This window comes from Hemitrygon akajei, chromosome 2 (assembly GCF_048418815.1).
Source record: "Hemitrygon akajei chromosome 2, sHemAka1.3, whole genome shotgun sequence".
NCBI lineage: Eukaryota > Metazoa > Chordata > Chondrichthyes > Myliobatiformes > Dasyatidae > Hemitrygon > Hemitrygon akajei.
In genome coordinates, this window is record NC_133125.1 from 192,999,382 (window position 1) to 193,027,346 (window position 27,965).

General features: G+C 46.6%; 1 protein-coding gene across 1 annotated transcript; it reads right to left on the reverse strand.

The window, feature by feature from the left end:
- Positions 1-495: 495 nt before the first annotated feature.
- LOC140719463 (zinc-binding protein A33-like) lies at positions 496-19,172 on the reverse strand. Its single transcript, XM_073034163.1, has 6 exons — positions 18,748-19,172; positions 18,577-18,672; positions 8,428-8,661; positions 7,221-7,243; positions 7,009-7,124; positions 496-1,111 (listed from the first exon to the last, which is right to left on the reverse strand). The coding sequence occupies exons 1-6, from the start codon at positions 19,156-19,158 to the stop codon at positions 579-581; spliced, it is 1,413 nt and encodes a 470-aa protein (XP_072890264.1). The 5' UTR covers positions 19,159-19,172; the 3' UTR covers positions 496-578.
- Between the last annotated feature and the right edge of the window lie 8,793 nt (positions 19,173-27,965).

The window sequence follows — 27,965 nt, forward strand, 5'->3', positions numbered from 1 at the left end:
TAAGAATCTTTTCCAACAGCTTTCCCACCACAGACGTAAGACTCACTGGTCTATAATTACCTGGTCTCACTGGTGTATAATTTGCACTGATCCTGACTGACTGCAAGTTTCCTGCATGTCCCGGGGGTAAATGTGTCCAAAACAGAATAACTGATTCCACCAGGAATCCGTCAGGATCCCAGCCCCCTGTGCAACCTACAGTGTGAACATCAAATTCGCAAACAGCCGGTTCCTTTGCTCCCCCTTTGTCACTTTTTAATTTTCTCTCTCCTCGTGACATATTACCTCCATCGTATGTCCCGCCTACCCAAGATTCACCTTGACCTCGCTAACCACTACAACTTGTCCCACTTAACCTGGCCCTGGGTGAATGGACTTTAGGACCCGGGGGAGCAGGGGAGTTCAGGATCCGCGGTCCGCGGCTGCTGCCGAATCCGCAGTGTTTCTGTTCCGTTGACGGATGCGGTGAATGGGTTAAAATTAATGGATCGATAATTCTCACATCGTGTTTATTTCACTCTCCGCACATTTATATTTACACTGACTGACTCCTGACGCCGGTCCCGGAACCGACCCGTTTACAGACCTGGAGCGGAACCAGAGCAGATTCTCAGCCACTGGTTTTTATGCCAAGTCCAGAAGAAAGGATAAAGTTTTTCCGTGAATTTATTCCCAGTGAAGGTGTGGAGATGGGACTTGGTCTCCGCGTTGTAAAATGAAACTGTCCCGGACTCATAACTGAGATAAACTCCCACCCTCCCCGGGATGGGACCGGCAGGGAGATGGAATTCAGGGGAGGTAAAAACATTGATTGTGTGATCATCCCGCCCGATAATCCAGAATCCGGTGTCCGGACTCAATCCGACCTGTCTCTTCCTCTCCACAAACTCTGCGGCGACTCCCAGATACCACCACCGATTCCCCGTCACCTCCACCTCCCAGTAATGTCTCCCCGATGTGAATCCCTCCGATCCCAGCACACAAGCCCGGTCTCTGAACCTCTTCCCAGTGTCAGGGAGATTCCTCCGGGTCCCGGTCAATCTCACACTCTTCCGATCCTCAGACACCTCGAGCCCTGGATTCGCCGTTTCCACATCCAGGGTGACGGAGTCTGGGGGGGAGAAACAGAGAATTAGAGTCACTGAAGATCGGGGGGGGTGGGGAAGACAAGAGCAGGGCGGTCTCAGGACCAGGGGAGAGGCCGCTGGTCCTCAGGCACAGTCGGGATACAAAGACGTAGGCTACGTCCACACTACACCAGATAAATCCATAACCGAAGCTTTTTCTCTTCGTTTTTACCCTCTGTCCACACTAAAATGGCGTTTTCGTCCCCCGAAATCGGAGCTTTTCAGAAATGCTTTCCAGGCTGGGTATTTTTGAAAACGCTGCTCGGGCAGATCAGTGTGGACGGGGTAACCGGAGACTTCTGAAAACGCTGTCAGACGGTAGCGCGCTATTTCATTGTTTTCTTGAACACAACATAACAATTTCAGAACAGACGGCAATGAGACTGAAGCCAGAAGAGTTAGAAATGTACTCACCAAATACTTTGACCCATAACTTACTGAATAAATAAGTATACTGTACTCAATTTGCCCTGTTTTCTGTCCTTGCTCATATGAAGGAGGTTTACTTATTTATGCAAGAACTTCTCTGACAATAGATGTGTAACAGCCTAATGTAACATTGTATGGAAATACAAGATAACACTGACGCAGACATTAAAACATTTATACATTTAACAAGGGGCTTGATTAATACAACAGAGTTAGTCAGCTTTTCAATGTTTGTCGTCAGCCGGGTCAATCTGTCCGTGAACTCCCTGTCGGTTGCCTCCGTACGCTCCAGTATTTGCTTTTTTTACTTTTAAGTTCTCCCGCGCGAGAGCCAACAGCTGTCCGTCGTTTTAAGTTTTTCTCGTCTGTAACTACACAAACGTGCACTTTTACGGCGAGATTCAACACCAAACATGTTGCTTGTTTTCGGTAGATGTGTCCTGTGCATGGACAGGAGAAGGAGATTCGCCGAAATCTCCATTTCAATGTGGATAGAGATATTTTCAAAAACGCATAGTGTGGATGCCTATCGTTGTTACGCGATAATTTCAAAATTATCCAGTCTAGTGTGGATGTAGCCGTAGCGGTTAGTAGGTCAACTGATGATTGTAAATTGTCCTGTGATTAGGTTAATGTTTAAAAAAGGTGGGTTACTGCACTGTGCGACTCGTTGAGCTTACAACGGCCTATTCTGTGTTGTGTCACTAAATAAATAAATCCTTCACACCTGACAACATGTCTTAAAACATTGTAAACCTTCCTCTGGCAGCCTCCTCAGCTTCAGGGAGAAAGGCCCAGCCTATCCCGCCGCTCTTTATGCCCAAAGCCTCCAGGCCCGGCATATCCTTGTAAATCTGCTCTGCCCTCTCCGGTTGAAAGACATCCTTCCTGTAGCAAGGTGACCAGAACTGTACACACTGCTCCAAATGTGGCCGGACCAACGTCTTGTACACATGTAACAGGAAGTCCCAGCTCCTGTACTCCGTATTCGGACTGACAAATCCCCTCTCGCACTCCGCCCGGACTGTCTGACCAGTGGCCCATCAACTGATGAGAAGCATTTAGCTTCCCAAAGTGCAACACCTCCTGTTTCTCTAAACTAAACTCCATCGGGCTTTTGTCAGTTGATCAACTGGCCCAGTTGATCAAGGTACATTGTAATCTTGGATAATCCATTTTTAATGTCACCTACAAACATGCTAACCAGATTTCCTCTCATTCTTCTAAACAAGGAACAGGGAACTTAGTACAGCACAGGAACCAGCCCTTCATTCCATGTGACTGATTGATGTAGCAAACAATTCCTGATCTGTACCAGTTCCCCAGAACCTCAGATCCTCGGTCTTTCAAAAGTTTTCTAGCTCCACCTTAAATATATCCAAAAATCACATCTGCTACAGGAATTCAGTGGGTGGGGCAGCAGCTGTGGGAGGAAAGGGACTGTCGACATTTCAGGATGAAACCCTACGTCAGGACTGAGAGTGGAGAGGGGAGATGGTCGGTGTAGAGAGGAGAGGGGGAGTGACGAGACAGGAGCCTGAGGTGACAGTGGAATAGCAGTAGGGTGGGGTTGTGGGCTGGAGCTGGGAGGCACTGGGCAGTGAATGACAGATGGAGACTGGCACAGGGGGAAAGTTAGAGGAAGACGGAGCACGTTTATGGAAGAATGTGGGCGAGATTGCTGTTTTGGAGTCAGCTGATGGAAGGTGGAAAACAGGAACACAAATCCAGTCTGTTTTGGAATCTTCTCAGTAAAGGAGGTGATAACGGGAACCATGAATGGCAGATCGAATCAGAACCAGATGGGGGAGGGGTGGAAAGCCCGTGGTGAACTGTGTGTGTAGATGGAAACAGAAGGTGAAGGGGGATGAATATGGGTGATAAGGGTCCCTTTGTCCCCTTTCCCATAAACCCCCCCTGACCCCATCACCCACCCACTCTCACCCTGATAGAGGGTTTTGATTCATTAAGGACCAATGTGGTCATTGATACCTGGACTCAGAGGAGACGGGAGAGGACCATGGAGACTGGGAATGGGAGGAATATATATAGTTCTGCCTTGGAACTTATACGTTTTACAAAAGACGAGTGCAGATTGGATTCAGATGGCTTCGCTATGGAAAGCCAAGGGTTATGTTAGAGGGGTGTTAATCTGCCTGGAGGTCTATGATCAGTGGTGTCCTATAGGGGTCAGTGTTGGGACCTCTGATGTTGAGTGTTATATGGGTGTTATTCAGTAAAGTTGCAAATGACACTTCCAGCTGGAGAAATAACTGACTTTGTGATAGGAGACAGACTGCTGGTGAGAGTTTGTTCTACAGGCTGGAGCCCTGTGACCAGTGGTGTGCCTCAGCGATCGATGCTGGGTTCACTGATACTGGCCATCGGTATTAACAATTCAGAAAACAATGGAGATTGTATGGTTAGTAAGTTTGGTGAATGCCAGCAAAATTGGTGATAAAGTGGACAGTGGGGAAAACTGTCTAGTTTCCAGCTTATTGAGATCAGCTGGGAACAGGGATCAAAGAACAATAGATGCAATTTAACTTCGACAATTGTGACATGTTACATTTTAGTCTGCTAAACTGGCACAGGATTCAGACAGTAAATCATAGAAATAATTCCAAAATAGAGACCAAAGGATACAGGTACATGACTTCCCCGAAAGTGGCAGCACGGGTAGACAGGGTGGTCAGGGTGGCATCTGGCACACTTGGTTTCCTTGGACAGGGCTTTGAGTTCAGCAGCTGGGAAGTCACTGTACAAGTCATTGTTCAGACTGTACGCGCAGAACTGTCCGCATTTCTGGTTCCCAACTATCAGAAGGATGTCATTAAGCTGGAAAGTGTGCATAAAAGATTCATATGGACTTTACCAGATCTGGAGGACTGTGGTTATAGGATAGATGGGTCCATTTCCCTTCACTATAGGAAATTGAGGGGTTACACCACAGTGCCTTGAAAAAGTATTCAGCCCCACAACAAGTTTCACATTGTACTGTCTCATTTTCCAAATTTAAAATATATTGTAGGACTTTTGGAGCTAATCTACAAAGCATTGTGCATCATGTCAAGTGAAAGAAAAATTCCAAAACCTGTCAATTATTAAAGACCTAAATTGTGAGGCTGATAAGTATTCAGCCCCTTTGTCATTACAACAGTAACTTTCCTCAGGTGCAATATATTGAATATCAACTCGCCCAGCTTGTTGATGTAGAAAATTAGAAGGGCACCTGCTTTCATTGAATTCATGAGAATAAATACCTCCGCCCCCTCTATGAGGTCCAGCAGTATGGTAGATTTTCAACAGACCAAATCAAAATGAAGACAAAAAAGCATTCAAGGCAAGGAAGGGGAATGGTAGCAGAGAAGGGTACAGACAATCTGAAAGGCATTGAACATACCTTGGAGCTCAGTGCAGTCCATTGCAACCACGGTCATACTATCTAGGTCAGGCTGCCCCTCTAAACCGGAAAAGAGGTGAATTTGTAGAAGTGACACCAACAGTCACTCTGAGTGAGCCGCAGCAGTCAGTGGCTGCAACTGGAAATGAAATTCATGGCTCTACGACCTCTAAGGCCTTGCATCAAAAGGGTATTTATTGAAGGAGAAAGGCCCGGCTAAAATCAAAAGCATATCCTTGCCCATAAAGGCTTTGCAAAACATCATTTAGAAGATGTGGAAGTAGATGTTGTGGACTGATGGGACTAAAGTGGATCTCCTTGGCCTCAACACTAAGTGTGCCAAAGAGCTAATATGGGGTGCAACAGGTAGGTAACACCATCTCTACTGCAAAGCAGGGTGGAGGTAACAGCATGCTATGGGAACAACCAAAATCAGGACTCTGCCTGAAACATCGCCTGTGTACTGTATTCCCTAGATGCTGCCTGGCCTGCTGAGTTCCTCCAGCATTCTGTGTGTGCTGCTCTGATTTCCAGCATCTGCAGATTTTCTCGTGATCATGATATGGTGATGCTTTTCATGGCAGGGACAGAAAGCTGGTCAGGATTGATGGGAAGATGAATGTTGCTAAAATAGAGAGATCCTGGATAAAAATCTGCTGGACTCTGCCGGAAAGTTTAAACTGAGGAGGAAGTTTGTCCTTCAGCAGGACAATGACCCAAAGCACAGTGCCAGAGCAACCGTGGAGTTCAAATGCAGAAGACTGATGTACTTGAGTGGCCCAATCAAACATCTCTGACAAGGTTGCGGTCCACTGCCGCTCCCCAACTAACCTGGCGCAGCTCGAGCCATTTTGCAAGGAGGAATGGGCAAATCTTGCTCCACAATGTTGTGCAAGGCTAATAGAGGCTTATCCAAATAGACGACCTTCTGTAATAACAGTGAGACGTGGTCCAACTACATAAGTACTGAACAAAGGGGGATGAATAGGTTTGAAATGCTGTCATTTCAGTGTTTGAATTTTCAGTTTTTCATGCTTTACAATCTTCCCTGTTTCTGGGCTCTACTGTGAAAAAAGGAGCATGAGATTCACAAATAAAAATTCTCAGTTAAATTGATCAAAATCCCTGGTTCTAACACTCACTTATGTGAACAAAGTGTTGGGGGCTGAATTCTTTACAAGGCACCATATAAAATCACGAGGAGTGGGGAGAAGATGGACGTTCAGTCTTTTTCCCAGACTGAGCAGGTGTAAATCCAGAGGAGATATAGATTGCAGGTGAGAGGGGAAATTTTGAAATGGATCTAGAGGCAACTTTATCACACAGTGGAAAGAGCTGTTAGAGGAAGCTGTAGAGGCAGGTAAAATTACAATATTTTAAAATATAATTAGACAGGTACGTAAATAGGAAAGGGTTAGATGTATGCAGTGTGAACATCAGCAACTGGACTAGCTCAGGAAGATATCTTGGTCGAAATGAACTAACTTGAATGAACAACTAAAAGGCCTGCATATCCAGCACCTGAGTTAACCAGAGTCTGCAGTCGTGGCAAGTCAGAGAAGGTGAGTGGAGCAAATTTCCTTTCCTGAAGGACACAAGGGCATTTTCGAACAACCCGAGTCACTACATTGTCATTGGCTTATTTCTTTTGTCCCTGTCATTAAATTAAACAAATCCTCAGAGTATGTGGTTCATTTCAATGCCACCTCATGGGGTATTTTGCAGTGCGGGTGGCTTCAGGATGCAGTGGTTCACCTAAAAGCCCATGTACATGATTTATTGTGCTCCTCGGTTGGTGTGCTCAGGGATCTGTCCTGGCTATATGAAAGTGATGCTTATATGATCAGGCAGCTGACTATATGAAAGTGATGCTTATATGATCAGGCAGCTGACTATATGAAAGTGATGCTTATATGATCAGGCAGCTGACTATATGAAAGTGATGCTGCGCAGGGAAAAAGCTTCAGTTCCCCCATCAGTGAATTCAATTTTTGCCTCAGTTTAAAATTCTCTGAAAGACACTGACAAAGGACTCTGTATGAGACTTACCTCGCTTAATGGCATCAAACACTTCACTCCACACTGTGTACAATACAGGTTGATCGAATTTCTCAACTGGCAGGGTGCCACCTGTCACAGACAATAATTGACTCCCATCACTGATCCTGCAAATATTAAACAGTTGGTTATTACCCAAACACCAGCAATCCATGACACATTTTATAAAATCCAGCAGAGTTTCAGTAAAGAGCGGGTCCTACCTCCTCTTTCGAGCAGCTTCCTCCTGAAATAAATAAAACACAGATCTGAATTGGCTGAGATTGACCGTCCGCACGCAGCCCGAGAGCAAGCGTTTCATCCAAATGATTACAGATGCTAAAAAATTCCAACTCTCACTCCTTCTGGCACAGGGCCCAAATGATAACATTACAGATCTGACAAAGAACGACAGGAGAAGGTACAAGAAATGTTTCTGAAAAGTTAACTGAGTGGGTGAAAAGTTCAAGGAAGTTTGAAAAGGATCAACATTTTGACAAAATGTCAGTAACGATGAGATCGAAGAGGTGAAAATTATCAATGGGTGGTGTGGAGAATGTACCTGGGAAAGTACAGTATCTCCTTTTGAGAGGACTACATAAGGCAAAGGTAAAACGTAAGGTGGCCTTTAATAAATCCCTGAGATATTCAGCGATGAGAATGTGAAATTCACTGCCATTGTGGCTGAAGCAGACATCAGACATGAAATATAATGTGGAAGGGGAATGAAGACATTGAGTGTGGTGAACAGCTGGGGGCAGGCTCGTGCAGCATAGGAAGATGATAGGAGATGGCGGACTAAATAGCCTGCTCTGATATGGTATGGGATGGAATCCCTTGAGGAACCTATCTGACAGAATATGCTTATCTTCTGGAATTCATCCTCATTCCTACTGATCGATTAAAAGACCTTCACACCCACCACCACTGTTCCCTCACTGTAGGAACTGAAATGCTCCCACTCTCAAACTCCAATACGGCTGGTATTTCCCTTTATCTTTTGAAATCTATGTTAATATCATTGTAAAATATCCTGTAATTAATCACGTGGAATATAAAAGAAAGTTCTAGCTGCGTAGTAACAAAGGCTATGTGCACGGGGACATTTCAGTTTATGCACAGCTGCGCAGCTAAGAGGGAACGGTGTGTGATTGGAACTGGATTTTAATGCAAGTTTTCAGGGGTACTATACGTGGGAATCACAGAAACGATCATCAGCTCAAGGCTATGCTCAGAGTTACTCATTCCTGACAAGGCTGCAGACTGCCCTGTGATGTATAAGGCACATTTGGAGACAACAGTCCCAAACAGTGAAAACATCTGGTTGAAATCAGTTTAATTGCAGAAATGCTGCATTTATCTCAAGTATGTCACTCCCCATTTTGTGACAGTGCACTTATATTGATTCAAATTTCACAAGTAATTCCACACCTTCAGAAATGTTATACTGTCTTCTTGATCCATCCTCTCCTGTAACTTCGAGATTTCCTCCTGAATAACCTTTAAATTCTCTTGAATCTCGTGCAGATTTTTCTCCATTGGGTTTAGAATCCTCGCCTCTTCTTCCCTGACATTTCGGAGTACCTGCTGCTCCTTCAGGGTGAGAAACTGGTGCAGTTCAGCAAACTGGGACATGATCTCTGACTGAAGGCTGTGTGACTGTTCCTGTCAAACCAAAGGTGAGGGTTAATATGTTGTGTTACTAAGTTGTATTTCCGTAGGGCATAGAAGGGCCGAATGGCCTACTCCTGCACCTACTGTCTATTGTCTATTGACATGGAATGTGCCCTTTCAGCCATCACATTCTATGCTGCTTCTCTGAAAAACCACATCAGTCCTCTTTCAGTTTAATCTGAAACCTATTCTCACTCACTTGCCCATTAGTGCCCCCCCCAATTCACAAGGATAATTACTGCAGCTGATCAGCCATCCACAGAGTCTTCGATCACTGCAGTGCAGTAACAGGCCCTTCTGTCTATTTGGTTGTGTGCAAAACTGTCCTTCGGCCGAGTTATTCAACAGCCACGTCCATGGGATGTGGGTGAAGCTGCCGTCGTCACGTGGATGCAAATTTCGTGTAGGCCATACCAGAGGACGTGATCAAACCCAATTTTTTGCAGCTGCATTACTTTGCAATTATTTTATCTTCTTTTTTATTGAGAGATACAGCAGGGTGACAGAACCCTCCCACACAACGGGCCCAATTGACCGACTAACCCGTTTGTCTCTGGACTGTGGGAGGGCACCAGAGCACCTGGAGGAAACCCGGGGAGGACTGCTTACAGACAACGGCGGGAAATGAACCCACGTCACTGGCTCTGTAATGGTGTTGTGCTGACCAACGCGACTGTGCAAGCGCGCGGAGGTCGGCCAATGAGAACAGTGGGAGGAGTTTAAAAAGAAGGCAGCTTTACAGAGCGCCAGAGGAGCGGGCATCTGACTAGAGGAAGGCTTTGGCTCAATGGGGCTTCGGCGACATCGGGTCGAAGGTAGGTTATCTGTGTAGAATACAGACAGAAAGTATGGGTGTGAGCACGGTTTTCTGTGCTCGGTGTCAGACCTGGGAGGTCCTGGAGACTCCCAGCCTCCTGGACAACTACACATGCAGCAGGTGTGTCGAGCTGCAGCTCCTTAGAGACCACGTCAGGGAACTGGAGATGCAGCTCAATGACTTTTGTCTGGTCAGGGAGAGCGAAGGGGTGATAGAGAGGAGTCATAGGCAGGTAGTCACTCCGGGGCCTGGGGAGACAGGTAAGTGGGTAACAGTTAGGAGAGGGAAGGGCAGGAGTCAGAGGCAAGAGAGACCCCCTGTGGCTGTACCCCTTGACAATAAGTACTCCTGTTTGAGTACTGTTGGGGGGGGCAGCCTACCTGGGGGAAGCAACAGTGGTCGCACCTCTGGCACAGAGTCTGGCCCTGTGGTTCAGAAGGGTTGGGAAAGGAAGAGGATGGCAGCAGTGATAGGGGACTCTATAGTTACGGGGTCAGACAGGCGATTCTGTGGATGCAGGAAGGTAGTTTGCCTTCAGGTTGCTAGGGACTGGGATGTTTCCGATCGCGTCCACTACATCTTGAATTGGGAAGGAGAACAGCCAGAGGTTGTGGTATATATTGGTACCAACGACATAGGTAGGAAAAGGGAGGAGGCCCTGAAAACAGACTACAGGGAGTTAGGAAGGAAGTTGAGAAACAGGACCACAAAGGTAGTAATCTCGGGATTACTGCCTGTGCCACATGACAGTGAGAATATGAATAGAATGAGGTGGAAGATAAATGCGTGACTGAGGGATTGGAACGAGGGAAGGGACTCAGATTTCTGGATCTTTGGGATCTCTTCTGGGGCAGGTGTGACTTGTACAAAAAGGACAGGTTGCACTTGAATCTGAGGGGGACCAGTATCCTGGCGGGGAGGTTTGCTAAGGCTATTGGGGAGAGTTTAAACTAGAATTGCTGCGGAGTGATGGAGGAAAGAGAATTGACTCACAAATAGAGAAAGCTTGAAGACAGTGCAAAAGTGAGGATAGACAGGTGGTAGAGAAGGGTCACACTCAGACCGATGTCTTTAGATGTTTCAGAAAGGACAGGGAGGAAGGCAAAAGAGGTGGGGGCATGGCACTGTTGATCTGAGATAGTGTCACAGCTGCAGAAAACCACCCAATAGTAGCAGGGACATCGAGGAGCAGATAGGGAGACAGATTCTGGAACGGTGCAATAATAACAGGGTTGTTGTGGTGGGAGATTTTAATTTCCCAAATATCGATTGGCATCTCCCTAGATGAGGGGTTTAGATGGGGTGGAGTTTGTTAGGTGTGTTCAGGAAGGTTTCTTGAACACAATATGAAGATAAACCTACAAGAGGAGAGGCTGTACCTGATTTGGTATTGGGAAATGAACCTGGTCAGGTATCAGATCTCTCAGTGGGAGAGCATTTTGGAGATAGTGATCATAATTCTATCTCCTTTATAAAAACATTGGAGAGGGATAGGAACAGATAAGTTAGGGAAACGTTTAATTGGAGAAAGGGGAAATATGAGGCTATCAGGCAGGAACTCAGAAGCATAAATTGGAAATAGATGTTCTGAGGGAAAGGTACAGAAGAAATGTGGCAAATGTTCAGGGGATATTTGCATGGGGTTCTGCGTAAATACGTTCCAATGAGACAGGGAAAGGATAGTAGGGTACAGGAACTGTGGTGTAGAAACGCTGTTGTAAATCTAGTCAAGAAGAAAAGAAGGGTTTACAAAAATTTCAAAAAATTCTATGTAATATTAGAGATCTAGAAGGTTATAAGGCTAGCAGGAAGGAGTTTAGGAAGGAAATTAGGAGAGCCAGAAGGGGCCATGAGAAGGCCTTGGCGGGCAGGATTAAGGAAAACCCCAGGGCATTCTACAAGTATGTGAAGAGCGAGAGGATAAACAAGAGAGAATAGGACCTATCAAGTGTGACAGTGGAAAAGTGGGTGTGGAACCAGAGGAGATAGCAGAGGTACTTAATGAATATTTCGCTTTAGTATACACTACAGAAAAGGATCTTGGCAATTGTAGGGATGACTTGCAGCGGACTGAAAAGCTTGAGCATGTAGATATTAAGAAAAAGGACGTGCTGGAGCTTTTGGAAAGCATCAAGTTGGATAAAACACCAGGACCAGATGGGATGCGCCCCAGGCTATTGTGGGAGGCAAGGGAGGAGATTAGTGAGCCTCTGGCGATGATCTTTGCATCATCAATGCGGCCGGGAGAGGTTCCCGAGGATTGAAGGGTTGCAGATGTTGTTCCCTTATTCAAAAAAGTGAGTATAGATAGCCCAGGAAATTCACAAGGTCACAAGACAAAGGAGCAGAAGCCGGCCATTCGGCCCATCGGGTCTGCTCCGCCACTCCACCATGAGCTAAACTATTCTCCCGTCTAGTTCCAATTTCCGGCTTTTTTCCCATATCCTTTGATACCCTGACTAATTAGATACCTATCAATCTCCTCCTTAAACACCCTCAATGATTGGGCCTCCACAGCTGAATGTGGCAATGAATTCCATAAATCCACGACCCTCTGGCTAAAAAAATTTCTCCTCATCTCTGTATTAAATGGGTACCCTCTAATTCTAAGACTGTGACCTCTTGTCCTGGACTCACCCACCAAGGGAAACAGCCTTTCCACATCTACTCTGTCCAACCCTTACAACATTCAAAATGTTTCTATAAGATCCCCTCTCATTCTTTTATACTCTAATGAATACAATCCAAGAGCCGACAAACGCTCCTCATATGTTAGTCCCTGCATTCCAGGAATCATCCTAGTGAATCTTCTCTGAACTCTCTCCAACATCAGCACATCCTTTCTAAGATAGGGGGCCCAAAACTGCACACAGTATTCCAAATGGGGTCTCACCAGTGCCCCATAGAGCCTCATCAACGCCTCCTTACTCTTATACACTATTCCTCTTGAAATGAATGCCAACATAGCATTCGCTTTCCTTACTGCCAATCCAACCTGGTGGTTAACCTTTAGGATATCTTGCACTAGAACCCCAAGTCCCTTTGCACTTCCGATTTTTGCATTTTCTCCCCATCTAAATAATAATCTGCCCAATTGTTTCTTCTTCCAAAATGTACAACCATACATTTCTCAACATTGTATCTCATCTGCCAGTGAGTCTTACTTCAGCGGTTGGTAAGTTGATGGAGAAGATCCTGAGAGGCAAGGTTTATGAACATTTGGAGAGGCATAATATGATTAGGAATAGTTAGTATGGCTTTGTCAAAGGCAGGTCGTACCTTACGAGCCTGATTGAATTTTTTTGAAAATGTGACTACTAAACACATTGATGAAGGCTTATTGAGAAAGTAAAGAGGCATGGGATCCAAGGGGCCATTGCTTTGTGGATTCAGAATTGGTTTGCGCACAGAATGCAAAGAGTGGTTATACATGGGTCATATTCTGCATGGAGGTCGATGACCAGTGGAGTGCCTCAGGGATCTGTTCTGGGACCCCTTCTCTTCATGATTTTTATAAATGACCTGGATGAGGAAGTGGAGGGATGGGTTGGTAAGGTTGCTGATGACACAAAGGTTGGAGGTATTGTGGGTAGTGTGGAGGGCTGTCAGAGGTTACAGCAGGACATTGATAGGATGCAAAACTGGGCTGAGAAGTGGCAGATGGAGTTCAACCCAGATAGGTGTGAGGTGGTCTCAAGGTCAAGGTCGGCAAGTGAAGGAGTGAGTACAGGGATTGGCTGAGAAGGTAAGCTCTTGGGAGTCTTTTATCTGTTGTTTTCAGGAGCGGTTGATTTAAAAACTGTTCGGGACCAGCCTGCAACACATACCTTCACGGTCGGCAGAGGGGCAGCAAGTGAAACAAATTAGTCAATTTATCAGCCAATATAAGCAAGGTTTGCTCTAGGGGAGTGGCCTGTCGAGGGAAGGGCCTTGTGAGAAAAGTGTGAGTCTTTGGCTGAGGAGTCGACGGCAAGGAGGCTGAGGGAGGAGACTACGCCACAGTGGGGAGGGTGAGAGGTGGTGAAGAAATGACAGATTCAGTGTGATGCTTGCCTGATGTGGGAGGTCAGGGACACTGATGGAGCCTCCGGCTGCTACAACTGTGAAAAGTGTGTCCAGGTTCAGCTCCTGAAGGAACGTGTTGGGGCACTGGAGAGGCAAGTGGATGACCTCAGGTTCATCTGGGAAACCGAGAGTTTTCTGGACAGGACCTATAGTGAGATTGTTACACCAAGGATACCGGAAGAGAGGGGGGATGCGACGATGAGGAAGGAGTGGAAGCATGGAGTACAGGAGACACTGGGGGATGTGCCTCTTGAAAACAGTTTCACCCTCTTGGAAGCTGTTGGGACAGAAGACACTGCCAGTCTGAGAGGCGGACAGGTCTGTGAGTCAAAAATTGGTGCAGAAGCAAACCCGAGGAGTCAGACATCAGGCAGAGCCGTGGTAGTAGGGGACTCCAAAGTGAGAGGTACAGAAAGGGGTTTCTGCAGCAACAGGCGGGATTTAAAGATGGTGTGTTGCCTCCCTGGAGCCAGGATCCAGGACGTCATGGACCAATTGCAGGGAATCCTCAAGGGTGAAGGTGAACAGCCGGAAGTGGTAGTGCATGTCGGCACAAATGACATCGGGAAGAAGAGGAAAGAAATTCTGCAGTGTGACTTCAGAGAACTCGGAAGAAGGCTGAAAAGCAGGACCTCCAGGGTGGTTATCTCCAGTTTGCTTCCAGTTCCTCGTGCTGGTGAGGGCAGGAACAGGGAGATATGGGATCTCAATGTGTGGCTGAGGAGCTGGCGCGGGAAGCCGGGTTTTAGATTCTTAGACCACTGGGATCTGTTTTGGGGTAGGGATGAATTGTACAAAAGGGACGGGTTGCACCTCAACAGGCAGGGGACCAGCATTCTGGCAGACAGGTTTGCCACTGCTACATGGGTGTGTTTAAACTATAAGACGGGGGGAGAAGACAAACTGGAAATACTGTTAAAGGGACAGAGAAAATAAGAAAAGTTAAGAAAGACAACAGAATTAACGGGGCAGAAAGCTCAGGAAGGGATCAGAGAGTCGGGCCAAGTGCAATAGGAATCAATGTGGAAGGTGAGGGGAGCAATGGATTAAAAGTTTTATATATGAATGCACGAAGTATAAGAAATAAAGTGGATGAGCTTGAGGCTCAGTTGGAAATTGGCAAGTATGATGTTGTGGGAATAACAGAGACATGGCTGCAAGAGGACCAGGGCTGGGAAATGAATATTCAAGGGTAATCGTCTTATCGAAAGGACAGACAGGCGGACAGAGGGGGTGGGGTGGCTCTGCTGGTGAAGAATGAAATTCAGTCTCTTGCGAGGGGTGACATAGAATCAGGAGATGTAGAGTAAGTATGGATAGAACTGAGAAATTGTAAGGGCAAAAAGACCCTAATGGGATTTATCTACAGGCCACCAAACAGTAGCCTGGATATAGGGTGGAAGTTGAATCAAGAGTTAAAATTAGCATGTCACAAAGGTAATGCCACGGTTGTTATGGGGGATTTCAACATGCAGGTAGACTGGGAAAATCAGGTTGGTACTGGACCCCAAGAAACGGAGTTTGTAGAGTGCCTCCGAGTTGGATTCTTAGAGCAGCTTGTACTGGAACCTACCAGGGAGAAGGCAATTCTGGATTTAGTGTTGTGTAATGAACTGGATTTGATAAGGGAACTCGAGGTAAAGGAGCTATTAGGAGTTAGTGACCATAACATGATAAGTTTTAATCTACAATTTGAGAGGGAGAAGGGAAAATCGGAAGTGTCAGTATTACAGTTGAACAAAGGGGACTATGGAGCCATGAGGGAGGAACTGGCCAAAGTTGACTGGAAGGATACCCTAGCAGGGAAGACAGTGGAACAACAATGGCAGGTATTTCTGGGAATAATACAGAAGGTGCAGGATCAGTTCATTCCAAAGAGGAAGATAGATTCTAAGGGGAGTTGGGGGTGACAAGGGAAGTCAAGGACAGTATAAAAATAAAAGAGAAGAAGTATAACATAGCAAATACGAGCCGGAAGCTAGAGGATTGGGAAACTTTTAAAGAGCAACAGAAAATAACTAAAAAGGCAATACGGGGGAAAAAGATGAGGTATGAAGGTAAGCTGGCCAAGAATATAAAGGATACTAAAAGCTAGGTATGCGAAGAGGAAAAATTTAGTTAAGACCAAAGTTGGGCCTTTACAGACAGAAATAGGTGTATTTATTATGGGGGAGAAAAGGAAATGGTAGACGAGTTCAACAAGTACTTTGGATCTGTATTCACTAGGGAAGACACAAACAATCTCCTAGATGTAATAGTGGCCAGAGGACCTAGGGTAACAGAGGAACTGAAGGAAATTCCCATTAGGCAGAAAATAGTGTTGGGTAGACTGATGGGACTGAAGGCTGGTAAATCCCCAGGGCCTGATGGTCTGCATCCCAGGGCACTTAAGGAGGTGGCTCTAGAAATCGTGGACGCATTGGTAATCAATTTCCAATGTTCTATAGATTCAGGATCAGTTTTGAGGATTGGAGGGTAGCTAATGTTATCCCACTTTTTAAGAAAGGAGGGAGAGAGAAAACAGGGAATTATAGACCAGTTAGCCTGACATCAGTGGTGGGGAAGATGCTGGAGTCAATTATAAAAGATGAAATAGCGGCACATTTGGATAGTAGAAACAGGATTGATCTGAGTCAGCATGGATTTACTAAGGGGAAATCATGCTTGACTAATCTTCTGGAATTTTTTGAGGATGTAACTATGAAAATGGACAAGGGAGAGCCAGTGGATGTAGTGTACCTGGACTTTCAGAAAGCCTTTGATAAGGTCCCACATAGGAGATTAGTGGGCAAAATTAGAGCACGTGGTATTGGGGGTAGGGTACTGACATGGATAGAAATTGGTTGGCAGACAGGAAACAAAGAGTAGGCATTAACAGGTCCCTTTCAGAATGGCAGGCAGTGACTAATGGAGTACCGCGAGACTCGGTGCTGGGACCACAGCTATATACAATATACATTAATGATTTGGATGAAGGGATTAAAAGTAACATTAGCAAATTTGCAGATGACACAAAGCTGGGTGACAGTGTGAAATGTGAGGAGGATGTTAAGAGAATGCAGGGTGACTTGGACAGGTTGGGTGAGTGGGCAGATGTATGGCAGATGCAGTTTAATGTGGATAAATGTGAGGTTATCCAATTTGGCGGCAAGAACAGGAAGGCAGATTACTATCTGAATGGTGTCAAGTTAGGAAAAGGGGAAGTACAACGAGATCTAGGTGTCCTTGTTCATCAGTCACTGAAAGTAAGCATGCAGATACAGCAGGCAGTGAAGAAAGCTAATGGCATGTTGGCCTTCATAACAAGGTGAGTTGAGTATAGGAGCAAATAGGTCCTTCTGCAGTTGTACAGGGCCCTGGTGATACCACACCTGGAGTACTGTGTGCAGTTTTGGTCTCCAAATTTGAGGAAGGACATTCTTGCTATCGAGGGAGTGCAGCGTAGGTTCACAAGGTTGATTCCCGGGATGGCAGGACTGTCATATGCTGAAAGATCGGAGCGACTGGGCTTGTATACACTGGAATTTAGAAGGATGAGAGGGGACCTGATTGAAACATATAAGATTATTGAGGGATTGGACACACTAGAGGCAGGAAACATGTTCCCGATGTTGGGGGAGTCCAGAACCAGAGGCCACAGTTTAAGAACAAGGGGTAGGCCATTTAGAACGGAGTTGAGGAAAAACTTTTTCACCCAGAGAGTTGTGGATCTGTGGAATGCTCTGCCTCAGAAGGCAGTGGAGGCCAATTCTCTGGATGCTTTCAGGGAAGAGTTAGATATAGATCTTACAGATAGCTGAGTCAAGGGGTATAGGGAGAAGGCAGGAATGTGAATTGTGGTGCTGGCTCGAAGGGCTGAATGGCTTACTCCTATTGTCTATTGTGGTTCATTTTGGTAGGTCAAATATGATGGTAGAATAAGTACAAGACGATGAGAGGCACTGATTGTGTGGATAGTCAAAGGCTTTTTCCCAGGGCTAAAATGCCACAAGAGGACACAGGTGTAAGGTGCTGGGGAGTAGGTACAAAGAAGATGTCAGGGGTAAGTTTTTTACTCAGAGAGTGGACAGTGTGTGGAATGGGCTGCTGGCAATGGTGGTGGAGGTGGACACGATAGGGTCTTTTAAGAGACTTTTAGATAGGTACATGGAGCTTAGTAAAATAGAGGGCTATAGGTAAGCCTAGTAATTTCTAAGGTAGTGACATGCTGGGCACAACTTTATGGGCCGAAGGGCCTGTATTGTGCTGTAGGTTTTCTATGTTTCTATTTAATATAGCACTAATGGTAAGACTCTTGGCAGTGTGGAGGATCAGAGGGATCTTGGGGTCTGAGTCCATCGGATGCTCAAAGCTGCCACACAAGTTGACTCTGTGCTTAAGAAGACAATTGGTGCATTAGCCTTCATCAATCGTGGGATTGAATTTAAGAGCCTAGAGGTAATGTTGCAGCTATACAGGACCCTGGTCAGACCCACTTTGAATACTGTGATCAATTCTGGTCGCCTCAATACAGGAAGGACGTGGAAACCATAGAAAGGGTGCAGAGGAGATTTACAAGGATGTTGCCCGGATTGGGGAGCATGCCTTATGAGAATTGGTTGAGTGAACTTGCCCTTTTATCCTTGGAACAACAGAGGATGAGAGGTGACCTGATAGAGGTGTACAAGATAGCGAGAGGCACTGATCGTGTGGATAGTCAGAGGCTTTCCCCCAGGGCTGAAATGGCTAGCACGAGAGGGCATAGATAGTTTTAAGGTTTTTGGGCGTAGGTACAGAGGAGATGTCGGGGTAATTTTTTTTTTTACGCAGAGTGATGAGTGCGTGGAATGGGCTGCCGGCGATGGCGGTGGAGGCGGAAACAAACGGGTCTTTTCAGAGGCTCCTGGATAGGTACATGGAGCTTAGAAAAGTAGAGGGTTATGGGTAAGCCTAGGTAGTTCGTCACATCTTTGTGGGCCGAAGGGCCTGCATTGTGCTGTAGGTTTTCTATGTTTCTAATACCACGAAGAATCGGAAAATCTCACCCGAACTCCAGAAATCTCCCCTTTCTGTTGCCGCTCCATTTTCTGAATGTCTGATTCCTTTTTTGTGAGACAGTCTAAGGAAGATTTGACCTTATCCTGAAAATCAGAGTAAATAAATTAGACAATAAAGATGCGACAAAGTAAACAGGCGATCAATCGGTTGATTTTTACCTTGTACATTTTCACAGCTTCTTTAATCGGCAGGAAGCTGTGCTCCCTGTGCTCCCGCGCATCTCTACAGACCACACAGAGCAGTTTCTTGTCCGTCTCACAAAACAGCTTCAGTTCGTCCTCATGTTCTTCGCAGTGAAGTTTACTTTTCTCCTCTATCGGGTTCAGGTTCAGTTTTCGAGCTTTCTCAGAGAGATTTGCTAAAACCCGATTGACCTTGAGGGTGCGGTCTGCAATCTCCTCTCTACATTCCGGGCAGGAGTTTCTCTCCTCCCTTTCCCAACACCGGGTGATACAGGAACGGCAGTAGTTGTGTCCACACTCCAGTATAACCGGGTTGGTGAAGAAATCCAGGCAGATGGGACAAACTACCTCCTCGGTTAAACTCTCGACCTGTCCTTTCGAAGCCATGTTTACTCGGTACTTCCGGGCTCAGGATCCTTTCACTTTCGGGGAGCCGCTGAACCCCTGCAGTACCGCGACTGCCCTCTGTACAAAAGTTCAAAGTTCAAAATAAATTTATTATCAAAGTACACATATATCACCGTCTACTAGCCTGAGATTCAATTTCTTGCGGGCATGCTCAATAAACCCACAATAGAATAATAACTATAATAAAATCAGTGAAAGACAGCACCAACTGGGCCAATCAGCCAGAGAGAAAATGCAAGGAACTGCAAATACAAAGAGAGGGAACTAATAATAATAAACAAACCATCGAGAACATGTGATGAATGAGAGTCTGTAGGTTGTGGGAACTAGTCAGTGTTGGAGCAAATGAACTGATCTCCCCTGGTTGAAAGGGCAGAAGGTTGAGGGGTAATAACTGTTCCTAAACCTGATAGTGTGAGTTCTGAGGCTCCTGTACCACCTTCTGATGGCAGCAGTAGGAAGAGAGCATGGCCTGGGTGGTGGGGGTCCCCGATGATGGATGCTGTTTTCCTGCGACAACGCTTCATGGAGATGGGCTCAATGGAGGGGAGGGCTTTACCCAGGTGGGACCGGGCCGTATCCAGTACTTTTTGTAGGACTTTCCATTGAAGACGTTTGGTGTCTGCATACCAGGCTGTGATGTGGCCTGTCAGTAAACTCTCCACTAGAAGCCTGTGAAAGTTTTGGGTGTCATGTCCAATTTTCTCAAACTCCTAAGGAAGTAGATGAACTCTTAATTGTATGCATTGCCTGAGACCCGCACAGGTCTTCCCATATAATAACACCGTGGAATTTAAAGTTGCTGACCCTCGCCACCCCTAATCTACTGAGGAGAACTGTTTAGGGAGCCCTGCATTCCTCTCCCTGAAATCAGTAATCGGCTCCTTGGTCTTACAGACATTGAATAAGCAGTTGATACTGTGGCACCACTCAGGCAGATTTTCAGTCTTCCCGGCTGGTTCCCCAGCCTTTTCCCGGGGTGCAGCTCCTTCCTGTTCTCCATTTTCTCTCGTAGTCCACTCGCTCTTTGTTCCAAACTCTGGCCCGGTCAGTAATCGCTGGTCGGTAATCGCTGGTCGGCTGGCTGCCTCCAGGGGCTGCAGTAGTCAATCTGATGGAAGCGACGAGTCCGAGAAATTTCTCCGCAACTGCTTTGTTCATCGCCCTCTACATATGAACCTTGCATTAGTAAACTTGGTCATAGTTCTTCCAGACCAACACCTTTGACCACAATTCCATCAGGGAGTGGTCAGCACGGAATGGCCTGCAGGTACCCGATCGGCAAGGTGGCAGTCATCTGGCAGAACAACACACACAAAGGGCTGGAGGAACTCAGCAGGTCAGGCAGCATCTATGGAAAAGAATAATCAGTCGATGTTTCGGGCTGAGATCCTTCTTCAGGACTGAGAAGGAAGAGGGAAGGTGCCAGAATAAAAAAGCGGGGAGGGGAAAGAACGAACAAGAGAAAATCTGCAGATGCTGGAAACCCAAACAACAGATAGATAGATAGATAGATAGATAGATACTTTATTCATCCCCATGGGGAAATTCAACATTTTTTCCAATGTCCCATACACTTGTTGTAGCAAAACTAATTACATACAATACTTAACTCAGTAAAAATATGATATGCATCTAAATCACTCTCTCCAAAAGCATTAATAATAGCTTTTAAAAAGTTCTTAAGTAGTTTACTTAAATACATTAAATACAATCAACCCCGGCACTTTAACATATCTTACTCCTGGCGGTTGAATTGTAAAGCCTAATGGCATTGGGGAGTATTGACCTCTTCATCCTGTCTGAGGAGCATTGCATCGATAGTAACCTGTCGCTGAAACTGCTTCTCTGTCTCTGGATGGTGCTATGTAGAGGATGTTCAGGGTTTTCCATAATTGACCGTAGCCTACTCAGCGCCCTTCGCTCAGCTACCGATGTTATACTCTCCAGTACTTTGCCCACGACAGAGCCCGCCTTCCTTACCAGCTTATTAAGACGTGAGGCGTCCCTCTTCTTAATGCTGCCTCCCCAACACGCCACCACAAAGAAGAGGGCGCTCTCCACAACTGACCTATAGAACATCTTCAGCATCTCACTGCAGACATTGAATGACGCCAGCCTTCTAAGGAACTCAGGATAGAAACTGCTGGAGGAACTCAGCAGGCCGGACAGCACCTATGGAAATGAGTCCAGCGGGACTGGAGAAAAAAAGAGATGTGGAGTAGATTTAAAAGGTGGGGGAGGGGAGCGAGAAGGGTGAAACCGGAAGGTGAAGGGTGAAACCGGAAGGTGGAGGGTGAAGTAAAAATCTGGGAAGTTGATCGGTGACAGAGATTCAGGGCTGGAGAAGGGGAAGCGAGAGGACAGAAGGCCATGGAAGAAAGAAAAAAGTGGGTGGGGGAGGAGCACCAGAGGGAGGCGATGTGCAGGTATGGAGATAAACTGAGAGAGGGAATGGGAATGGGAAGTGGAAATTGAATTTGTTTGCCAGAAGGAGAAATCGATATTCATGCCATCAGGTTGGAGGTATCCAGACAATGAATTAAAAATGTTTGGCCAACGGGAAGTTCCGCTTGTGCCGGATGGTGCGGAGCTGCGTAACGAAGCGGTTCCCCAATTCACGACTGATCTCACTAATGTTGAGGAGGTAGCATCGGGAACACCGGGCACAATAGACGACACCAGCATATTCACATCTGAATATTGCCTCATCTGGAAGAGTTGCTTGATGCCCTCAGTGGAGGTGGGGGTGAGGGAGGAGGTTTAGGGGCAGCTGTAGCACTCAGGCCGCCTGCAGGGATAGGTGCCTGGAGGGAGATTGGTGCAGTCTCCCTTTTCAGAACTTGTCCCCTTCAGTCTTGATTGAACCAGACTCTTCTCTCCGGCTTCATTTATATTCCGGTTTCTAACCCCAACCTGATGTGGGAATGGCCGCGATTCCTGCCCACTGAACGCTTCTGAACAGCATAATGCGCGTTCCCTGAGACTGCAGCGCGCCTGCTGGACAATCGCGGTACTGCAGCTCCCCGAAAGGGAAAGGATCCTGAATCAGGAAGCTTCGGGAGTTAACACGGCTTCGAAACAACTGATCGACAGTTTAACCAGGGAGGCAATTTGTCCCATATGCCTCGATTTCTTCATCGATCCAATGTCTTTGGAGTGTGGACACAACTTCTGCCGCTCCTGTATCACACGGTGTTGGGAAAGGGAGGAGAGAAACCCCTGCCCGGAATGTAGAGAGGAGATTGCGGACCGCACCCTCAGGGCCAGTCGGGTGTTAGCAAATCTGTCTGAGAAAGCTCGAAAACTAAACCTGAATCCGAAAGGGAAGGAAAGTAAACTTCACTGCGAGGAACACGAGGAAGAACTGAAGTTGTTTTGTGAAACCGACAAGAAACTGATCTGTCCGATCTGTAGAGACCTGCCTGTTGAAATCTACAAAATAACTCAAACTTGATACATACCCACCGTCCCTTGTCCTAACTACGACCACACGAGCCTCCATAACCAAGGTAACATTCTCTTGCAACTTCCGCCGTCTTCAACGAGATTCTACCCCCTCATAGAAGCCACCGACACACACAACTCTCCGCTCTCTGTAGAGATCGCTCTATACGTAACTCCTTTATCCACTCATCCCCGTCCTAACAAGTGCCACACCTGCCCCCTCGACATCCTCCTTGGTCACTATTCAGGGCCCCAACCAGCCATGATTCCTCCCGTTTCTTCCATGGTCGATTGTCCTCTTGTATTAGATTCTTTCTTCTTCAACTGTTTATCTCCTCCACCTGCCCTTCTCACCCCCCCCCCACGTTCCCACTCCTGTTTATCTCCTCCACCTGCCCTTCTCACCCCCCCCCACGTTCCCACTCCTGTTTATCTCCTCCACCTGCCCTTCTCACACCCCCCTCCACGTTCCCACTCCTGTTGTCTCTCCTGTCACCTGCCCTTCTCACACCCCCCCCCCGCCCACGTTCCCACTCCTGTTGTCTCTCCTGTCACCTGCCCTTCTCACACCCCCCCCACGTTCCCACTCCTGTTTATCTCCTCCACCTGCCCTTCTCACCCCCCCCCCCCCCCACGTTCCCACTCCTGTTGTCTCTCCTGTCACCTGCCAGCTGGTACTCATCACCAAACTTTTTATTCTGGCTTCTGCCTAATGCTTTCCCAGTCCTAATGAAGGTCTCATCTCCAAACGTTGCCTGGTTATTTCCCTTCCATAGATGCTGCCTGATTCACTGAGATCCTCCAGCACTGTGTGTGCGATGATCGCTTTATTTCACCTGTTTGTAGCTTTTTTACTAATTCATTCACTTTAAATCTTCCTTGGACTCTCACAGAAAAGAAATCAGACTTCCAGGGAAAGAAGCAGCAACAGAAAGAGAAGATTTCAGGAGTTCAGGTGAGGCTTCCTGCGCAGTATTTCCAATATTGTCGAGTAGTGCTTCACCCTTTGATGCAGATTAGCAGAGTATCGGTTCCAGTAATCTGGGTCCAATCCTGACGGCTTGGGATGTCTGTGTGGAATTTGTATGTTCTTCCTGTGTCCACGACAGTGTCAGCCACATTCCAAGGAATGCTGGAAAATTACTACTAACCCTGTGAACGTGGGGGAGGGTGTGTATGAATTGGGTGGGAGTTAATGGGTAAATGAGGTTTCAGGAAATGATAGCAAATGGGCTTGATCTTAGAACTAGCATGGATTTAAATTGACCGTATGGTCACCTGATGTCATAAGGAAATGCAGCACAGTAATACAGTATATTAATCTTCACTTTGATTCAACAGGAACAGTCACACAGCCTTGAGTCCCACATCTTCCGTACATCCCAGGGAAAAATATCTACTCTGATCATAATGTAGAGCTGCTGATGGTTCCTTCATTGGTTTTTTTCAAATATATAAATGGTAAAAGAGGCAAGATTAGATATCAGACTGAGGAGTCCTGATGAAGGGTCTCAGCCTGAAATGCTGATTGTACTGCTTGGCCTGCTGAGTTCCTCCAGCATTTTGTGTGTGGGATTGCCTGGGTTTCCAGCATCTGCACATCTTCTCTCGTTTGTATCTTAAACAGAGTGAGTGTATCTGATTCCATCACCTCCTCTGGCAGCAAGTTCCAACATCAGCCACTCACTGTTCAAATAAACTCACCTTTAAACTCCTTCCTCTCACCTCAGACATGTGACCTCTTGTATTTGATCCCCTCCTGTGGGAAGAAGATTTCAACCATCTGCTCAATCTAACCCCTCATAACTTTATATATTTCTGTCAGATCACCCCTCGGCACATTTACCTGCATTTGGCCCATATCCTTCTAAACCTTCCCTGTCATCATTCCTCTGTCACAGGCCTCAACTCCTCTTCTGCACCAGTTCCACAGGGCCCTCAATTCCCCCGTGTTACAGAAGATGATCAACCTCATTTTCTACCACATTACAGAAGCAAATGTGCTGCAGGTCCTAAAATGCAGAAAGGTCGATAAATCCCCAGGTCCTGATCAAGAGTATCCCAGGACATTGTGGGAAGCTCAGGACGAAATTGTAGGACCTCTTTTTGGAGATAGTTGTACATCGATAACTCTGGGCAAGGGACCAGAAACCTGGTGGTGACTCACGCTGTATCTTTATTTAAGGAAGTCTGCAGAGAAGTACAGACCAGTGAGTCTAACATTGGTGGTGGCTATGTTAAAGGAGAGGATTCTGAGGGACACAGGATCCACATGTATTAGGAAGACAAAGACTGATGAGGGATAGTCAGCATGGCTTTCTGTCTTAAATATGCTGTCTCATGAATCTGGTGGAGTTTCTGAAAGGTGTGATGAAGAATACAGATGATGTAACTGCAGTGGTCATTGTCTACCTGGACTTCAACGAGGTGTTTGACAAGGTACTTCTTGGAATGCTATTCCGGTGAGTTGGATCACGTGGGGTCCAGTACGATCTAGCAACTTGGACACAGAATTGGCTGGCTGGGAGGAGACAGTGTGTTGTGGTGTTGGTTAGTTTTCAGACTGGATGCCTGTGCCCAGCAGGTGTGCCTCAGGGACCCACTATTGTGTGTCATTCATATGAATGATGGTGATCAGATTGCAGGTGGCATGGCTTGGACATGTGTGGATGACACTGAAATTGGTGGCCTAGTGAACAGTGCAGAGGGTTATCTTAAGTTAAAGTGGGCTCTTAAACAACTGGGACAGTGGGCTGTGAAATGGCAAATGGAGTTTAATTCAGAGAAAAGTGTGATGTTGTATTTGCAAAGCCAAACTCAACTTACACAACAATCGTACCACTCTGGAGAATGTTGAGGAATGGAGCAATGGAATGGGTGGGGGGGGGGGGGTTGGAGGTGTGCTGACCTTCATTGGTCAGAATACTGAGTACAGCAGCTGGGACTTCCTGTTACATGTGTACAAGACATTGGTCCGGCCACATTTGGAGCAGTGTGTACTGTTCTGGTTACCTTTCTGTGGGAGGGATGACATTCAACTGGAGAATGTGCAAAACAGATTTACGAAGATGTAAATCCTTTACAAAGGGTTTTGGCCCAAAATGTTGACTGTATCTTTTCCGTTGATGCTGCCTGGCCTGCTGAGTTCCCCCAGCACTTTGTGCGTATTGCTTGGATTTCCAGCGCCTGCAGATCTTGTTTACAAGGATGGTACTGGGGCTGGAGAGTTTGGGCTTTAAGTGGAAGTGGGATAGGCTGGGGTTTTCTTCCTGAAGCTTGGAGGCTGTAGAGGTGGGGACAGTTACACTGCTTTAAAATCCATGTGGGCAGGTACCTGGATGAGAAGGGTGTAAAGGAATAATTTATGTATTGATATAGTGTGGAATGGGCCCTTCCAGCCTTGCGAGCTGTATTTCCCAGTCACCCGGGTGTTTAGCATCAGCATAATCACAGGACAATTGAGAATGACCGGTTAAACTTCTAATAGGTTCTTTGGAGGAAACCCACGTGCTGACAGGAAGAACGTACACACAGTGCCAGAAAGGAACATCGAACTCCAAATGCCCCGAGCTATAATATCTTTGTGCTAACCACTATGCTACCAGGCAAATGAGACTAGCATTTTAAAGCAAGTTGGTGGAGTGAGGAGGAAATAGGAAGGTTGCAGAAGGTCTTAGACAGATTGGAAGATTGGGTAAGAAAATGAAATACAATGTTGGAAAATGCATGGTCATGCCACTTCAGCAGAAGAAATAAACGAGTAAACCATTTTCTAAATGGGGAGAAAATCCAAAAATCTGAGATGCAAAGGGACTTGTGCAGAACACCCTAAAGTGGTGAGGAAGGCAAATGCAGTGTTAGCATTCATTTCAAGAGGTCGAGAATACAAGAGCAGGGATGTGATGCTGAGGCTTTATAAGGCACTGGTGAGGCCTCACCTTGAGTATTGTGAACAGTTTTGGGCTCCTTATCTGAGAAAACGTGTGCTGGCATTGGAGAGGTTTCAGAAAAGGTTCACAAGAATGAAAGGGTTATCATACAAGGAACATTTGATGGCTGCGGGTTGGTACTTGCTGGAATTTAAGATGGTGGGGGATCTTATTGAAACTTTTCAAATGTTGAAAGGGGACAGAGTAGATGTGGAAAAGATGTTTCCCATAGTGGGAGAGTCTAGGGCAAGTGGGCATGGCCTCAGGATAGAGGGGTATCCATTTAAAACAGAGATGCAAAGAAATTTCTTTAGCCAGAGGATGGTGAATTTATGGAATTTGTTACCAAAGGCAGCTGTGGAGGCCAGGCCATTGGGTTTATTTAAGGCAGAGATTGACCGCTGCATCAACTGGTACAGGGAGAAGGCCATGAAGTGGGGCTGAGGAGGGAAGTAAGGGATCAGCCATGATTGAACAGTGGAGTGGGCTTAAAAGGCCAAATGGCCGAATTCTGCTCCAGTGTCTTATGGAAAGTGTGCAGGGTTCAAGCCAGATTTGAACTCGGGACCATTCACCTTGAAGTCCAGTACTGATACCACTAATGTCATAAGGGTATGTCACAAGGGTAGGAGCAGACCCAAAAGCAAGACACAGACACTGAACTATCAGGAATAGGACTGGGCATGAGAAGGAAGCAAGGGAAGTGAGGAAGAAAGGACGCTAGACATTACACAGGCCCCGGATGAGCCAAGGACTCCGGACCTGGGCTAGGACCTGACTAGGATAGGGAACCAGGACATGGAACTGGGAACTCGGAGTCTGGGCTTGGGCTTTGAGCCAGAGACTAGACAAGGACCCAGAACCTGGGTCTTGACTTGGGCTCTAAGTCCAGAAGCAGGCAAGGATATGATGAAGTTACAGGGCAAGGACGAGAGACTCCTGGACGGGAACCCCAGCACAGGACGAGGGAATCCCAGCACCGGGCTAGGCAAGGTACTCCTGTGCTGGGCGAGGCACATGGACATGACGAGAACCCAGAGCCTATGGAGAGACAGGGACATGGAACACCGAGCCGGGACCCTTCCTTGGATACAGGATGTAGGACCAGGACTCATTACACAGAACACCAAATACGACGAGACAGTTCCCAACGCTAGGTAGCGGCAAAACGGCCGGACTTACCTAGCGAAGGCGTGGACATGGACAGACAGCTCCAAACAGGGTGAGGCTCCAGACACAGGCGAGGCGAGGCAAGGCTGCAGGCAGAGGCAAGGCAAGGTGAGGCGAAGCTGCAGGCAGAGGCGAGGCGAGGCAAGGCTCCAGGCAGGAAGGTGAAGGGAAGGGATACAGACAGAGGGTTTAGACAGGAACAATCCAGCAGCCGGAGGCTGAATCCTGAAGCTATTTATG